Below are 19,098 nucleotides of genomic sequence, written 5' to 3'. Positions count from 1 at the left end.
TGCCAAAACTATGCCTAATAAAGTATTTACATATTCTGAACAAGTAGTAACCAGCACTTTAAAACAAGCCCAAATCTACCTATTTAGCTATAGGCACTGTGAACAATCTTGTCTTTAGAGTTCACAACAGAGACACTGAATTCTAAGCTGTTTTATGGAGAGCAGATGTTAGCAGTCCTCTGATTTACCCACTCAAACTATCACCAGTGGCTGTCAGAATGGGATTTTAAACACGGAGCTGAAAGTGTGTTTAAATTTGTTCAGCTGGTGATGGACTTTCTGGTGGAAATAATTCAGCAGCCTGATCACTTCCACAGCCTGCCAAAAGTACTTGCCCCACATCTAACTGCCCCTGCCATGGTTCTTGGGCTCTGCTGTCCCACTTGCAGACCCAAAACCAGCATGGTAGGTGTTGATGGGTGGAACTGAGGGAGATCAGAGAATAACCATTCACGGATCTCCACTCTGGTGAACGAACACAGAAGTGACATGTATTACGTCACTTTTTGGGATCAACTGTCAATTCCCTGGCTGCTGTGGCTAGGGAAGAAACTAATGGAGCACAAACAGTCGCAATTAATGATTTAAAAACAACAAGGATTTCCTTGCATCTGCGCTCAGATATGTCATTTTTAGGATTCTGTGGCCAGGGAAGCAGCTAACTAAGCACAGTCTGTGCTTTACTAGTTATGGTATCGGACATGGGAGACATTGGGGGTCTAATACAGCCCTTGTGATAGCAAAAAAGTTAAATTAGTTAAAGATAAAAAAAAGTGCAAACATTTAAAAATAATTTATTAAATAATATTAAAGAATATTAAAAAAGACATTTAAAAGCACTTGTGTCACCCCACGCATACACCCAAAAGCAAAGGCATGCATAGGGCATGCATGTGTATGTAAATGCCATTGTGCCACACATGTGAGATATTGCTGCAAACGTCAGAGTGAGAGCAATGATTCTATGGCCATAATTCATAGTCAACCTGTAAAGACCTTTAAACATTGTCTATGAACAATTTTGGGTACCATTGTTTTTTGCCATTTCATGGGTATGCACAATGTTAGGGCTTCACACTTTGGGTATCTATTTACTGATTGCAATGCAATATTTTAGATTAAAAAAATGATATTATATTGTGTTTGTGTACAATAAAGTTCATTTTAGTGCATGTATGTGTTTAAAATACATAGCTGTGTAAAAATCATGCAACATAAAAAAATTGCAACTGCCAATATATTATTCTCCAGTGCCTCAGCTTTCAAAAAACATATAATTTCTCAGGGGTTTCAAAAAAATGTTAAAAAATGTTGTGCTTTGAATCCCCTCTTACTTTTTTGTTAGCAAACTCTCCTGCCCTGTCAATCCCCCATTGTCCTGCTGTCATCATCTGATCACCTAACACAAGATGGGTCCACACCACAACCTTCCTTTCTGATGTCATTGGGAGCCAGCTGTCTCTTCAGAGTTCTTGCAGCCACCCTTAATTGTGCACCTCTGGGTTTGCCGTCCTCCAGCCATTCTCTATAAGCTGATGCCTCCTCGGATATCTGACATGGATATCCCAGAAGACTACTGGCATGGGGTACACATCATTCTTGCAAAGTAAAATAGGAGTGAGGGGAGTCGCAAAATAGGAGACACCCCCCCCCCCATTTTGGCTTTTATGATTATAGGGGGAACAGAGGGTTCAGAAGATCCGAAGTGATTTAGGGGAGTGAAGGTCCAATTTAACTGACTTTACAGAGGAGGGGCTCAGGTAAGTAACACAAGGGTCTGAGGGGGCTCCTGCACACAGAAGGTTTTTCACCTTCATGCACAGAATGCATAAGGGTAAAAAACCTTGTGCCTTTACAACCACTTTAATTCCCATGGCCTAGTGCCATGGAAATTAACCCTAATGCCCATGGTACAGGTAAATTTTAACTTACGTTAGTAGAAATTTGTTTAAACACGAACTCCAAAATAATAAACAGCATTTTCTGTAACCCTCTACATACACAATAACACAAACAGGAATGTGCACATTCACACACATAAATCTTCACACACACATAATATCCCATATGTTCACCTATGTATGTACAGTATATGCAGTAAATACAATTCTTATATACATACTCATACATTCTTTAACAAATGTAGGCACACTAACTTTATCTTCCTGCCCATATAAACACACAAACTGATGCACATAATGTATACACAGGAGGATATACACAGACATTTATATATATATATATATATATATATATATATATATATACCCAAGCTTACATGCGTATACATTCACGTTATATATACAAAAAGGGAAACACATGCATACATTAACATGTACACACAGTAATATTCACAATCACAGCATTACTGACTTGCCACTGAGGTCCTAGAAATGGGCAGACCCAGAAGCAGGATAGGCACTAGAAACCTAAATTTCCACCTGCAGACATCTTGAGTTGTGGAAGCAGCAAATTGATAGGGCATATCTGGCAGCTCCATTAAAGAAGTCAGAGGTGACAATATCATTAGATTACATTTTTTTTTGCAAAAGAGCACAGTAGATGCGTAATGCTGTCAGCCATAAACATCTAGTGTTTTTGCATCCATGAAAGCTCCTGAATAAGTTACACATCCTGTTTTTTCTAGAACAGTAGAGAATAAATTGGCCTATACAACAGATTTTGCTTAATTCTTTTGCAATACATTTTAGCATTAATTTCACTGATTTGATAAAGCTGCAACATATAATGTATTTTACCAAGATAGATTCCTTGATTGTATGCTTATGGTAGGATATCCATATTTACTCAATTAAATTGTCCACTTTTACACATTTTCAGTTATGACTGACCCATGTCCTAATCACAGTAAAACCAAGGTCTCAGGTTGTTAGAACTGCACTACATTAAGCATTTGTTTTAAAACAAATAACTGAGATGTTGCGATTGGTCAGACCTATGAGTTAGATGTAATCCAAAAAATCGTAATACTCAATGTAGACTTTGGCTACCTTTGAATATAAAAGTTTTGGTTCAGTAATGCTAGATTCAAGGCTTAAAATGACATTCTTTTTTTCCTTTAGGTTCTCCACGCTCTGATAAACGTGAAACCAAATGCCCTATCCCAGGCTGTGATGGCACAGGTCATGTGACTGGACTCTACCCACATCATCGTAGTTTATCTGGGTGTCCTCATAAAGTTCGAGTGCCTTTAGAAAGTCAGTAATGAAACTTAGTGATTAATTATTATCACCAAACACACACATTGGGGTTAACCTACTTATGGAAAATAGACTGTTCACTTTGCAAAATAAATTTTCTTTAGCATAGTGAATGGGGCAAAATTCTGTTGACTTCCGTCCTTAAATCATGTGCAAGCAAAAATTCAGTTTTTGTTTTGTTTTCATTTTCCATGCACAAGATCTTTGCAAAGTGAATGTTTATCATACTCACTAAGTGCAAGGAAAATTCCCTTGCAAAGTGAAGGAAAATTCCCTTGCAAAGTGAAAATACCCTTGCAAAGCAAAAAGTATATACAGTATGTCTTCAGTATAATGTCTTATAACTGTTGAAGGGTCAGTCCACCCAAAATAGATATTTATTGATGGGTGGAAAACAGTGGTTTGAATCGCCCCCTGACTTGTTATATCTTTTGGATACTCCAGTACTATGATTTCCCCACTGGATGACTGAGCTTTTTAGCCCTGAAAAAGTCTTTCTTCTCCTTTTTTAAAACTAGCAGACAGAATGAAAACCTTTGACAAAGGTCAAAGGAAAAGCATGTGGGAAACCTTATGGCGCAGGCCTTTTGCTATGGGAATAAATATATGAGAGGTATAAAATTTAGGTGAAAATTTCAGGGGGCGGCCTGTGAAGTCGCGTGCACCGCGACTTCGGCGCGACTTGCACGGACTTCATAAAATTAATGTCTATGCAAGTCGCTCCAGGTCGCGCCGAAGTAGTACAGGACCCTTTTTCTAAGTCGGAGCGACTTGTGTCGCTCCTATTAGAACCGTTCCTGTATTACACAATGGACCGCGATGGTGCACGAGTTGTCAGGCTGACTAAGTCACCTGACAAGTCGTACTAGTGTGAATGGAGTCGAAAATGTACCAATATGCAAATGTTTACATAAAGCTATGTAACCAGTCTTGCTGGAATAGATACAGTATATATTATTAGTCTGAGGGATTGAGATACCTTTCCTGAAGAAAATTCAGCTCAAATAACCAAATTCTGCAACACTAAGTAATATAATATCTGTTGATGGGTAGGATCAGAGTTTAGATTGGCATATCGTTCCCTTCATCACAGATCGTGTGACCTAAAGCCTAACCTGGATAGAGTCTGAGACAGTATTCTCTCCAGGAAAGATAAGTATTACAAATCTTTATTTATCCATCTGCTATGCCAGGGAGTGATTTAATTCTTCAACAGAATTTAGAGCTTATTTATCAGTATTTATGATAGTAGAAAAGGTGTCATGATAGGAAATTATTGAATGTATTACCCAATTAACATGTAACCATAAAGCTGCCTCATCATATGAAATTAAATTACATTTATAACAAAATTCATTACAAAGTAGTTATAAAAAAAAAAAAATCCATACCACATAACAAAAAAATTAGCATTTTATTTTTCTACATGCAAGGTACATTTTATACATTGCTCATTTGTGAAACTGAATTAATGTTATTTTTAGATCAAATATTTTTAAATGTAAAGAATTTATGAAGTAAAATGAGATGCATATTATTAAAGTTCAAGAATTATACTCTTTTTCATAGAGATGCTGTCAGTTGTGTCTTTTAGCTTAGTTTTGGCCAGAACATCAGTGGATGTTCTGGCATTTGATAGTTGAAAAAAATGTAGGGAACTTAGCACCATGAGGGAACAGGGCTTAATATAAGTTTGGGCAGAAGTCAAAGCCCCTTGTACAGGCTGGCCATGGGACCGAAGAAAGCTAAGGAACACAAAAACTGATTTGAAGACTAACATTGGTACTTTTAGGTGTTTTCTATTTAGCACTGTTGAACGTGCATCAAAGTGGACCTTTTCATACTAAAGTTAAAAATCTTAGGTGCATGCAGTCCTGCATGTTAATCATTAAACATCCTTAAAGCATTTGTTACCCCAACACTTCATATTCCTGATATGTGTTTGCAGTACAATTTACTTGTATGAGAAAGTATCCTTTTCTGTTTGCATTGCTTCCTTTGTGCAAAATCACTGGTGTCCTGCCAGCCCCCCTACTTTCCTATTAAAAAATGATCACCCTAGGCATGAGAGCACAGCATGGTCAGTTCTCTAGCTATGCTGGGAACTCAGGCTGCTCTCCTCCAATGATCAGACTTGTCCTGACACGCCCCTGCTGCACCACCATTCACTGGGAAGCTCAGTGTGCTGCTGCTTCTCCCCCCCCCCCAGCTTTTATGCAGCTGGGAACAGAGGGAATGTGATCAATCTTAAAAATGTGAAAAAAGGTATTTATAATGTTTTTTTTTTATATCTATACAAATATGTTTTGCCTTTCATTTCTATTTTAAACTGAATGGGTTGTTTTACAAGGTGACCAATTACAATCACTGTAAGTCACATGGTTAAGTGATGCCCTGACTTCACAGAAGCCCTCTTGGAGGGCCATGTCATCAGTGCCTTCCAGGAAGATCTCTTTTTTGTCCCCTGAAAAATCACGAGATCTTGGTAAAAAAAAATTCTCAACAGAATAGTGTAATGTAATACGGTGCATGCACCAGATGAAGCAAATTATGTCATCTTATAAATATGCCATACTATGATCTGTTGGAAAAAAAATGCATTTCTTCCAGTGGTCTTGCTGGGGAAGTCCTTTTTTTCAAGCAGTCTCAGCACTCTGTCCCTACTGTCAGTCAAAATCATTGATGGCCAGCTTCTTCTTCCTCAGTTTCTATTGCCCCACTGATGCCAATTTTTAAATGACATCACAGGATTTTCACAGAAAGTAGGATCAGAGTGCCGAGACTGGGGAAACAGTGCAAGAAGGAGGCAGGTAAGTACTACTAATGTTAAAAGGTTTTAGTTGATAGACTACATTATTATAGTCAGGATAGTTAAGTAAGGGGGGGGGGGGAAGGTCTACTTTGAGCAGTAATTTAGCATTATAATCAACTATTGTCAACAGTTGTTATCTAATGCCCTAATACATTAGATCAGTGATGGCGAACCTTGGCACCAGAAATGTTTTGGAACTACATTTCCCATGATGCTCGACTACACTGCAAAGTGCATGAGCATCATGGGAACTGTAGTTCCAAAACTTCTGGGGTGCCAAGGTTCGCCACCATTGCATTAGATGACCATTGGCTGTGCATGCATATGGCTACTGAAGAAAATGTGCGTGTTTGTGCCTATAGAGCAAGAGAAACATTCTACAAACCCAATACCAGTCCATCTCTTAGGTAAAAAATAACAACTGACTGAGAAAAGCCATTGCGGCCAATTCACTCTGCCCCTGAGAAGCCTCAGGGATGTCTGTCACAGTCATGTAGGAGCTACAGATATTTGAATGTTCAAAAAAGCATCGTCTTAAGGCCGTACACATTTGACGGAAATAGGATGAAATATCCTCTGATTTTTCTCTCTCTTGCTCAGCGTTCATAACCGTTTTTAGTTGACAATGCATAAATGTTCATAAAATTTCTCGTCCAATTTTTTTTTTTTTTGGGACATTTGTTCCTAAACTTCCGGGTTGTCAGCAACTTCACATCATGCGCGGTCTTTTGCATCTGATTTTTCACAGACGTACTGCATACACATTAAACGAAAATTGGTCTTCTGGGGACGGACGATAAAAATGTTGGTGTTTGTCCCTCCATTTTTTTTCGTTGAAAATGTCGGCATCGGATGCTGAAAGTTGTGTACACACTAGCCGAAAATCGTACGATTTTACCTCGGACGGGAATTTTCAGCAGATTTTCTACTAGTGTGTACCCCACTTTATGTCTGTAGACCCCATGAGACAAGGCTGAAAGAAACAAGGGATAATTAATAAAACAAAAATAACTAGATAAGAAAAGCAGACTCTCTAATTTACTCCAACAAAAGATATGAAACCTAACTGGGTAACAACTCAATGTAAAAAATCTTAAGCAATGGAAAGTAGAGATTTTACCAATAGCAAGAAAATTGATATCTCTAGTTTAGGACTTAAAATAAAAACTACAACCCTACTGGTTGCTGATGGCAACAACCATTTTTATTGCTATAGTCTTACAGATAAATGAAACCATGTAACCTAATTAAAATGACATTGAGAAGGAAGTGACAATTACCCCTCTGGTGTTGATTTTTTCTTTAGTAGTACCCTTGATTGACATTTTCCTTTATTCCTTAATTCGGTAAGAATTACTTAGTTTGTTTTATATCTATTTTTTTTTTCTTTAATTAGTTTTGGCCATGCATGAAAACGTATTAAAGTGTCCAACACCAGGATGTACAGGAAGAGGACATGTGAACAGTAATCGTAACACTCACAGAAGGTACCGTCAATGGATACTGGATTTAAAAACTGTTGCATGATTGAACTATGATTGACAGGACAAATGACTGTTTGGATAAAGCAATAGGCTGCCATCTACAAAGGAACCATCTTGTAACAAATCAGGATTGAGCAGATGGTGTGCTTACTGGGAAGCTTTTTAGAGTCTACTGAAGCCACAGATTTATTTAAATGAAAATAGTGATTTAAAACTTTGAAAGGGTTGTGCATTTCAAAAGCAGATGCCACAAAAGGCTACAGGTTTTCATTTATGGCTTCATTGGCCTACATTACTGGTAATGATTTGCAGTATATCCCTACATTGTCTCTAGAGCCAATTTCTCTGATCATTCAACCATCGTGAATATTTAAGTTAGAAATAAGACAAGTTTGAAAGGACATAAAGTAAATATTTAGGGGAAGTGCCTCAATAGGATCACCATGTATATGTTTTTATTGTATAGGTATCTATACAATAGTTAGAGACTCATAAGTGTTAGACTCACATTTATCTACCATTTCACTTATTCTAAAAAAAATAGTTTTAGAGAAAATGAGTTTTAGAAAAAAAGAAATAGTAAAAACGTACTGCCTGAAAAGTAAATCTAATTGTATTGTGCTGTCCTACTCTTCCACTTAGCTTCATCCATTCACAGTTTTTATCCGATAATGTTTCCATGTTTTTTAAAATCTAATGTGAGTTCCTATTAGCTATGAGCTTACCCTGAGCTATGAATGATCCATAGATCCTCAATATCATTATAGATAAAGCACCCTTAACTAACTTAGTTTTCCATTCTTGTTTTCTAAACATCTGTAAAAGTATTAGGGCTCTTTCACACGGGCGATCAGTTATTTGCCTCCGCTCCGGTTCTTTTATTTTTTCACGAAGCGGATGACACTTGTGTCATCCACTCCGTATGTCCGCACATCCCATCCGTTTGCGGATGATATACGGACATAATGTAAGTCTATAGGCATTGCGGATGTCAGCGGATGACACCGCTGTCATCCGATTTTGCTTCCTTTACATTTTTTGAAAGGAGGAAAAATAGGGTTCTGTTCCGTTCCAAAAAACGTAACAGAACTGAAAGGAAGAAAATTGGACGTCAGCGGATGGTATTCCGCTGACATCCACAATGCCATTGACTTACATTATGTCCGTAAATCATCCGCAAAAAAATAGGATGATTTGCAGACATACGATTCGCCCGTGTGAAAGGGCCCTTACAGTGGTAATCATACTGGTTACTAGACAAATATAAAGGAAATCCTGTGCACTGGAATAATATGCTGAGAGTGCATGTAGCAAGGAGAGTATAGCATGCTCTTTGGGCATGAACACCTGTGGGACTAGCAATTTCGACTGTATTCCACGTAATTAGCACATGCACATCTCCAGCTCTGAATGTTTTAAATCTATTTAATTATTTGTATTTTATTATATACACTACACTATGTTGTCAAACGTGCCATGTTTAACCACTTTACCACCGGAGGATTTTCCTGCTAAAAGACCAGGGGTTTTTTTGCGATTTTTTACTGCGTGACTTTAACGGACAATTGCGCGGTCGTGCGACGCTGTACCTAAACGAATTTCACGTCCTTTTTTTCCCACAAACAGAGCTTTCTTTTGGTGGTATTTGATCACCTGTGCGATTTTTTGATCACGCGCTATAAACAAAAAAAGAGCGTAATTTTTGCAAAAACAACAATATTTTTCACTTTTTTTTATATAAAATTCCCCCCCAAAAAAAATGTAAAAATCAAAATTTTTTAACATTTTCGGCCAATTTGTTTTACGCTACCTATGTTTGGTAAAAAAATCGCAAAAAGCGTATTTTGATTGGTTTGCGCAAAAGTTATCGCGTTTACTAACAAAGGGAAAGATTTTTGTCATTTTTGGTGTTTTTTTTTTTAACGAGAAATGGCGGCGATCTGCGATTTTTTTTGCGGTACTGCGACATTGCGGCGGACAGATCGGACCCTTGACTGACATTTTTGACACTTTTGGGGGTACCAGTGACATTACTGCAGTAATCAGTGCTATATATATGCACTGTTACTGCAAAAATGACACTGGCAGGGAAGGGGTTAACAGTATTGGACAGGGAGGGGTTAAGTGTGTCCTAGGGGCGTGATTCTAACTGTGCAGGGACAGGTCTACTAGTGTAAAAACAAAGATCAACAGTTCTACATAGTAGAACTGTCAGATCTTCACTTTTACACAGGGAGAACTGACAGGCGGCTTGTTTACATAAGCCGCTCTGTCTTTCTCCCGCTGTACCGGCAATCGTACTATGACCGGCGGACATCGGGTCCGCCAGTCACACTCCCGCACTCCTCCGTGAACGAGCCAAGGCGGGCGCGCGCCTCAGCGGGCGCGCGCCCGCTATTGGCTCTAGAAGGAGTGACAGGCGAGCGACGTAGACCTACCTCACTCTGCCTGGCCGGGGCCGACTGCCGCAGTAAATATACTGTGCGCAGTCGGCAACCGGTTAAAATCGTTTAGTAACATAAATCACTGCATTGAATGAGAAGCAGCAAGGTGAATGTGAAGGAGATTTGGGGTTTGTGCTGGAGAACTACATATTTTGCTCTTAAAAGAAATGTATGGGTTTTGTTTTTGTTTTTTTTTCTAGATTTATACTTACCTAGGTGTCCCCCAGTGCCCCAGTACTGAGAACCGAGCGATCGAACACCACCGATCGCTCAGTTCTGACAGTTCCCAGAGCTGTCAGTCAGCAGCTCTCCACTCTGCCCTCTCCTCGCTTACTGGAGCGCTGAGCTTTGTAGGGGAAGGGAGCGGCAGGCTCAGGCTCTCAGTGGCTCACTGAGAGGCTGAGGCGGGTGTCAGTCCAGGCACCTGATGGATCCTGACTTCGATTGTCATGATGACACAGTGCCTGGACTGACTTCTGTGATGTGTCACCGGAGTGCAAAACAAATTGCACTCCTGGGATACATAGGAGATGTACAGCCAAACAAGCTTTGGCTGTACATACCCTTTAAAGACCAACTGTAATTTCTGCATTGAGACTAGTACTGGCGTGCCAAATAGTTAAGGACCAAGGTGTACCATCAGGGGTCACCAGAATCACAATTAAGACCCAACCTCTTCTCCAGGGGGCCATGCAGCCCCCTGTTGTTGTTGTTGCTGTGTTGTTGTTGTCACATTAGGTTTTATGAGGGGGGCAATTATAGGATCCAATCCCCTGCACAGTACAGCCTTCTTCCACTCCTCTCGCTGTTTTCAACTGCTGCATACAGGGAATCAGTTCCAGTAATTACCCCCACTGCACCAATTGTCCTCTCTGTACTGATTGTGTGTCTGTGCCTGCTTCCTGCTTGCCCCCTCCCCCTGCCCCTCTGCCAGATTCCCCCCTCCCCTCCCCCATCGGCTACTGCAAGGGATCTTTTCAGGATGGAGAGCAAGGAAGTGGCAGATAAATATGTAATTTACTGACCCCTTCCTTCTCTTAATGGGCACACAGTGAGCAATTGGTATTGATCACTCACTGTGTTCATAACTGAAGCAAGGTAAACACTGTTTACTATGCTTCCATTTATAAATTAACATAAAGGCTTGTTCACTCATTCTGTGCAGCTGAGGATGTAAAAAGGAACTGGGGAACATGTGTCCGTTACCCCTTCCCCCACCCAAAAGCATTGTGGGGAAAATATGTAAAAAAAATTAAATTGAAACAAATATAAAAAATTGAAAAACATTAAAAAATGCAAAAAATAATAAATAAATTAAGGGCTCATTTACACTGGTTCTCTGACCCATGAATGAGCAATTTGTGCAGGTGGAGCCAGCTGTTTATGGGGATGCAGTGGCTGTATGAACTTGTGGCTGTATGAACATGAATTTCACAGTTGTGCAAGTGTGGGTGGGTGGGTGGCCCTGAATGCACACTGTCTGTATTTGAGGCCACAAACATGCACCCACATGCTTGTCAAATTAGGACTGGTAGCAGTGGCATAACTACCAGGGTCATAAAAGTTGCACTTGCAAACAGACCCTGATGGCATTCTGCCACTGTGGGGGCCCCAAGACAGCAAGTAGGGGACCAGCTGCAGAACGATCCTGCTGTGGGATCATAATAAAGGACCCTCGCAATGGGAGTAAAGGGCCCCTGGGATCAGTTGGAAGGGCCCCGGCCAGGGGTCATGGTTTCTTGCACGGACCATGAAGGTTCTAGTTACGCCTCTGGTGAAGAGTATGCATTTCCTGCTGCATAATAAATACTTGCTACATAATGAATATACTTTTAAAACCCCCTCAACTGAAAATACAATATATAAAATGAATAAAATAAATATGATTGCTAACTACAGTGTGGAAATAAAAGGGGTTGACTTAACCGCTTGCCGACCGCCGCAAGTAGATTTACTGCGGCGGTCAGCCCCTGCCAGGCAGAGTGACGTTAATTAACGTCACTGGCCTGGGAGGGTCTGGGGAGCGAGCGCGCGCCCGCGGAGGCGCGCTCCCGCGGAGGCGCGCTCCCGCTCCCGCGCGGTCACGGAGCCCCCCGCGCGTGTGACTGGCGGACCCAATGTCCGCCGGTCACTCGGCGATCGGCGGGGGAGAGGGAGAAAGTCAGGCGGCTTGTGTAAACAAGCCACCTGTCATTCTCCTCGGTGTAAAGACACTGATCACACGGATCTACTATGTAGATCCGTTGATCAGTGTCCTTACAGCTCAAGCCACAGCCAATCACAGTAGAAAGCACGCCCCTAGGGACACATACAGCCCCTCCCTCCCAAATAAAGTTAACCCCTTCACTACCAGTGTATTTTTACAGTAACAGTGCATATATATAGCACTGATTACTGTAGAAATGTCACTGGTAACCCCAAAAGTGTCAAAAATGTCAGTCAAGGGTCCGATCTGTCCGCCGCAATGTCGCAGTACAGCAAAAAAAATTGCAGATCGCCGCCATTACGCGTTAAAAAAAAAAACAACAAAAATGACAAAAATCTTTCCCTTTGTCAGTAAACGCGATAACTTTTGCGCAAACCAATAAAAATACGCTTTTTGCAATTTTTTTTACCTTACCAAACATAGGTAGGATAAAACAAATTGGCCGAAAATGTTAAAAAATTTTGATTTTTACATTTTTTTGGGGGGGAATTTCATATAAAAAAATGTGAAAAATATTGCTATTTTTGCAAAATTTACGCTCTTTTTTTGTTTATAGCGCAAAAAGTAAAAATCGCACAGGTGATCAAATACCACCAAAAGAAAGCTCTGTTTGTGGGAAAAAAAGGACGTCAAATTCGTTTAGGTACAGTGTCACACGACCGCGCAATTGTCCGTTAAATTCACGCAGTGCCGAATCGCAAAATACCCCCTGGTCTTTTAGCAGGAAAATCCTCCGGGGCTTAAGTGGTTAAATGGACTTAAAGTCTATTTCCATTTTCACAAGGAATTAGGATAATGCTTACTTAATATTTGTTACATGTCCCCAGTCACATAGCAAAACTTAAAAAAAAAATGCGGCTTAAAGCAGACCTAAAAGGGGAAGTTCCACTTTAAAACCTCCTCCCCCGTTCCTGTTTTTTAAATGGAACTTTTCGGGAGGAGGGTTAGCAGGTCCCAGATTTTGGCCGGTACCCACTCCTACTTCTGCCCCGGCCACCCAGGCAATCAGAAGCGGACGTTCTCCTTTCCCCTCCCTCCTGAAGTCTTCAGGGACACATGACAGGTCTCAGAAGACGACCGGACCATTTACCATGCTCAGTGCCTGCTCGCGTATTTGCACTGGGCACCCAGCTGTGAAGCCACAAGCTGTCACAGCCGGGTGCCAATAGTAAAGATGTCGGCGAGAGAGGAAAAAATGGCCGGGGTAAGCACACCACTGAATCCTGGGACAGGTGAGTGGCTGTTTATTAAACATCAGCAGCTACAGTTTTTGTTGTTGCTGACTTTTCATTTTCACTTAAGAGACTGGAGGTCCTCTTTAACATGTTAGATGCTACTTACTGGAACTTCTAGCTATGTTTATCATAATTAACCTTTTTTGGAGACATATATCTCTTCAGTTACAGTAGATTTGAACACAGTGGGTTTGATTTACTAAAACCGGAGAGTGAAAAATCTGGTGCAGCTTTGCATGGTTAAGTGGTGGGATTTTCTGCGCTAATCAAAAAATGACTAGTGGACAAATTATAGAGGTGAGCTGCTGCACAAAGGAATCATAGAAAAACCAACGTGATTTAAAGTCAAAAAATGTTCTGCGCTGCAATAAATCACCAAAATGAGTAGGGATGTATTAGTACAATAATAACATTTAAATGGTAAATAAAAAATTAATCTCATAAAACAAGAACAATCTGTGCACGAAAGAAAATGTGAAAAAGGGTGTTTTAAATCCCAATGAAGTCCATAGCAATAAAGCACAAGGGTGGTATTCAGAAAAATCAACAAAAAGGTCCCAGAGGTTAAATCTGTATGACACTTTATGAGGATAGTGGAGACACCGACGTGCAGATCACCAGATAAGAAACAAATGGCTGCTTACCAGAGCAAGTTGGTCTCTCAACCTAATGAGTTGACCAATTGAGCTTATATGTAATACCAAGATTAGCCACCGGGTGTCTCCTTATAGACCCAAATACGACATCCACCTCGCACATCCAGAAAATAGGACTTATGTGTAATACCACAACAGGCCACAGGATGTCTCCTTATGGACTCACACACGATATCCACATCACGATGTTGAAAGAAAAGGTGTAAACAGGGACATAGCGTAACTCCATAAAAGATAGTTTATTTAAATAAAAGCAGGTAGTGCACTCACGTTTTTGTAGAACAACAAGGCATATAGTACATATAAAAACCAGGCTAAGAGCGAGCGAGCATCTCTTGCGGTCTCAGTGTCTTTAGTAGCCGGTTGTTGGGGGCGTGGTCACGTCACGACTGACTCACCCGACCGGTTTCGTCACACGTTTGACGTCATCAGGGGACGTCATCAGGGGTGCTTTGCATGGTTACCAATGAGCTTCTAACTTCAATTAAAGTGATTATAAAGTCTCATTTTTTTTATACAAATAACAAACATGTTATATTTACGTTCTCTGTGCAGTGGATTTGCACAGAGCAGCCCGGATCCTCCTCTACTTGGGTTCCTCTTCTGTGCTCCTGGCCCCTCCCTCCTGTCGAGTGCCCCCACAGCAAGCAGTTTGCTATCGGGGCACCTGAGCCAAGTCACAGCTCCCTGTGTCCATTCAGACACAGAGCTGTGGCCCAGGCCCTGCTCCCTCTTTCCTGATTGGCTGACTGACTTTGATTGACAGCAGCGGGAGCCAATAGCGCTGCTGCTGTGTCTCAGCCAATCAGAAGGGAGAGTCTCGGATGGCTGAGACACTCGTGGAAATTTCTGGATAGAGAGGGGGCTCAGGTAAGTATTAGGGGGTGCTGAGGAGGTTGCTACATACAGAAGGTTTTTTATCCTAATGCATAGAATGCATTAAAAAACCTGGGAGCAGATTTTGCCATCTCCAGTTTTAGTAAATCAAACCCATAGTGTATTACCAAAAGGGTTAAAGGCTTAAAAGCTGGAATTTTCCATTATATGTTGATGAGAACTGGACTTAGCCTTCCCTATCCTATCTATTGGAAAAGATCACGCTAAGCTAGCTAAGAAATGCTTCCACTCAGGCATTACACTCTCTCCTCAGATACATCTAAAATATAGGAAATATATATTTTTTATTTGTTTAGGTATGCTGTAGGAATAGGAACACATAACAAACATAGGAAGTGGGGGGTTTCAAATGTAACTTCAAAAGTGGAAAGCCTCTTATAGTATTGTTGAAATTACAGGTACTTCTGCAATCTATTTATTGGAACATGAATTGCTTTTGAAGCTAATGATGCGATGTCTTGATTACGTTTTTTTTTTTTTTTTATGATAACAGGGTTATCCTATTGGTTACCAGAAACACAGTATACCCCCCATAGGGTGGATGTCAAATATATTAAAATGATCATTCAAATCAAATCCCCCAAACATTGTGTTTATTTATTTTAGTCATATTAAGCATTTAAAGAAGTTTATTGATATCTCACAATGTTCTAACAGGCTTCAGCCTTAGGGAAAGAAAATAAGTATTAGCAACGGAAGTGGCAGTAACTAAAAAGACTGTCGCAAATGTAATTTATTTTCACATCAAAATCAATTTTTGTGTGGGAGGTATAATAAATATGTAAAATAGTATGTATGTTTATCCTCTTGGCCTGCATGGTTGTTGTGAGTCAAATTTTGTTATTCTCATTATTTAGACACATACTGAGATATATAAGAATGCCTGATCTAGAATGCATCACAACATTGTTTTTACACAGCAGCCATGGCTGATTCACTGACATCACATATTTGCGCATTATGTTCTTACAGATTACTAAATACTATTACGTATCGAGCAGAGCCACTGAATAATCATATCACCCTCCCCATCATCTTCCCAGATATATGTGGCTCTCCACACATTTATTGTATAATACATATTAATAAATAAGAAATATGAGGCCCACTTGATGAAGTCCAAGTGCAACCCTTCTCACCTGCTCTGTTCAGTGTCATTAGAAACTGGTCAGTGTTCTTCTCTCTATTTACCATTTTCAGAGAAATAAAAAAATGAAACAGAAGGCTGCTATTCTATGCAATGCATTATTAAAGTGATACAAATGTCTTATTTTTTTTTTAGTTAATAATGTTACCTGCTCTGTGTAATGGATTTGCACAGCGCAGCCCAGATCCTCCTCTTCTCAGGTCCCTCTCTGGTGTTCCTGGCCCCTCCCTCCTGCCCCTCCTGCCTCCAGCAGCTTGCTATGGGGACACCAGAGCCAAGGTACAGCTGCCTGTGTCCATTCAGACACGGAGCCGTGGCCACGGCCCTGTCCCCTTTCTCTTCTCATTGGCTTACTGACTTTGATTGACAGCAACAGGTGCCAATCAAAGTGTCGTGCTTCAGTCTCAGCCAATGAAAAGGGGAGTTCCGGGCAGCCAAGACACTCCTGCAACATCGCTGGATCTAGATTGACCTCAGGTAAGTATTATGGGGGCTGGGGGGAGTGGGGCTGCTGCACACTGGAGGCTTTTTATCTTAAAGTGTTTGTAAACTTGGGTTGCGATATGCTGCCAGCCCCTCTCTTGTATTCAGCTATAGCACAATGTAAGTGTTTGTGGAAAACAAAGATTCTAAATACCATTTATGCAGATATCTTCAGGCCGGTCACTTGACTCCTGGCTGCTCTTCTAGTCCGATCCAGGGCTACAGCAGGAGGAGCCGAGATCTCCTGCTGATGTCAGCCGGGAGGTCACGTGACTACTGTGCTGGCCGCTCAGGTCCTCCCGCTGTAGCCCTTAGATGGGGGTGGACATCACGTGACCAGCCTGAAGCTATGGGCAGAAATGGTATTTAGAAGCTTTGTTTTCTACATACACTTACATAGTATGTTATAGCTGAATACAAGAGAGGGGCTGGCAGTCATTTTTTAAATGTGTAAATGAATACTAATAGCGGCAGGAGGGGAGGGGAGGGGCAGATCAAACACACAGCTGACAGGCAGGAAGGGGAGGAGGGAAGAGGACAGAGGACAGAGCGGATGACAGAGACACGTATCCTGACCACGATCCCATAGCTCAGCAGCCATGATAAACGTGGTCTGCTCTCAGGGGGAAGTGAGGACCAGGCAAGATCAAACAGGTTACATAGTTAGTCAGGTTGAAAAAAGACCATCCAGGCATCCATGGACAAAAGTCCATCTGGCTCAACCAATAAAAGGTATTGTAGGAGATACAAAGGGCAAATTGAGAAAAACTGAAAAGCACTATGCAACAGCTTGCACATTAAAGGGACAGGAGCATCATATTTTGGGGGGTATAAACCACTTTAATGCATAGAATGTATTAAGATAAAAAAAATATATATATTTAGCCTTTACAACCCCTTTAAGTGTATTTTCAGCCAATTTGTTTTTTTTTTTTTCTTTTTTGGATAGAGAGTGGAAGAATTAGAACCCCAGTTAAATTTTTACAGATATCTAAGGCTTTATTAGAGAAATTTCTCCTCAAGGTCCTAGAGACAATGGTTTCACTGGACAGCAAATGAGGGAATATCTCCAACAGCAACACAGATAAAACAATGCATAAGAAAACACTAAAACTCCTTTTAGATTTTTTATTGTTGTATGTGTTCCTATCGTAGATTTCCGCATACATCCGGTGTGGTTAAACATGTGTCACCATAAGTGAAAAGAAAATCTCCCTAACAAAGCCTCAGATAACAGTTAAAACCCAACATGGGCTTTAGATCTTTCTCACTCTAAAATTTAAAATAAATGTTTTGGACTAGTGTAAACTAACAGTAGTACGCTTGTTACACCAATAACACACAACTAGCATTTATAATATTATAGCTTAATTATTTCCTAATTTTTTTCCTGAAAATTAAAACGTTAATGTTCAGTCCCTAGAAAAGGTTGGGGCCTTGGCAGATGCCAGAAAAAACATAGCTAGCTGTCAATCAGTGCCCTAGGCCTCTGGTTTCTGTGCTTAGTTTCTATTGTTTTGAGTTGAGTGGGGAAAGGTTCAAATTGCCTAGTATTTATTTATTTCTGTGACCTTATTTGCTTCCCCAGTGAGATATGTCACCGAAACAATAATTAAAGGAAAATCTACCCAGTAATGGCATAGACAGTGATAAAACCCAGCCAGAGAACCTAACTCTCACTTTATGTTGTGTTACACGAACAGTAGATAAAAGGGATAAATCCTTTCCTGGGAGATTTACCCTTCATTTTCTGTCCCAGTAAAGGCTGTACACATAGATATAACCAGCATTAAAAATATTATGGGGACATTACAACTCCATCCAGCCAAAGCATTTCAAGCTTTTTTTTTTTTCTACCTTTCCAGGTTTTGGTAGCTTTGGCTGCAGGGAGTTGTACTGCCCCAAATATTATGTGGGGTAACATTTAGCAATTAAAAAAATATCACTAGCCATGTTGCTAGTTAGTGGTTTCGATTTTTTTTTGTTTCATATAATGCCATGCTTGCGTTATCATATTTTATTTTTAACACTCATACACCAAGGCTAGGTTTCTTCTTTATTAGTGTTATACACTAATGTTATAATTTGTCTGTGTAATCATAAATTATACATATTAATATATACATATACCTATATTTTTCTGTTTAAAGTCTTTCAGGTTGTCCGATTGCTGCAGCAGAAAAGCTTTCAAAAACACAAGAAAAACATTATTCCCCTGGTGCAAACCTTGAATCCATTCACAGGTGTGTATGTGGTTTACCTTGCAGTTGCAAGTCATCATTGCCCTTTGTACTGGCTTATTAAATAAGTCTCTAGATGTTATCTGCTTCTACCTTTTATAATAGTAACCAAATGTACATTTACATTTTAAAGTGTTTGTAAACAATCACCTTGTAAAACAACCCACTCAGTTTAAAATAGAAATAAAATGCAAAACATTTTTGTATAGATATAAAAAAACATGAATACCTTTTTGTATAAGTGATCACATTCCCTCTGTTCTCAGCTGCATA

General features: G+C 40.2%; 1 protein-coding gene across 1 annotated transcript in view; it reads left to right on the top strand.

Moving 5' to 3' along the window:
- ST18 (ST18 C2H2C-type zinc finger transcription factor) overlaps window positions 1-19,098 on the top strand; it is a 254,081-nt gene that overhangs the window by 142,263 nt on the left and 92,720 nt on the right. The window contains exons 6-8 of the mRNA XM_082258427.1: window positions 3,084-3,218; window positions 7,430-7,520; window positions 18,736-18,828. Coding sequence (XP_082114553.1) covers window positions 3,084-3,218; window positions 7,430-7,520; window positions 18,736-18,828 — 319 coding nt within the window. The remainder of the gene's footprint in view (window positions 1-3,083; window positions 3,219-7,429; window positions 7,521-18,735; window positions 18,829-19,098) is intronic.

This window comes from Pelophylax lessonae (assembly GCF_965119305.1).
Source record: "Pelophylax lessonae genome assembly, chromosome: 5".
Taxonomy (NCBI): Eukaryota; Metazoa; Chordata; class Amphibia; order Anura; family Ranidae; genus Pelophylax; species Pelophylax lessonae.
This window is presented reverse-complemented; position numbering and strand designations above follow the sequence as displayed.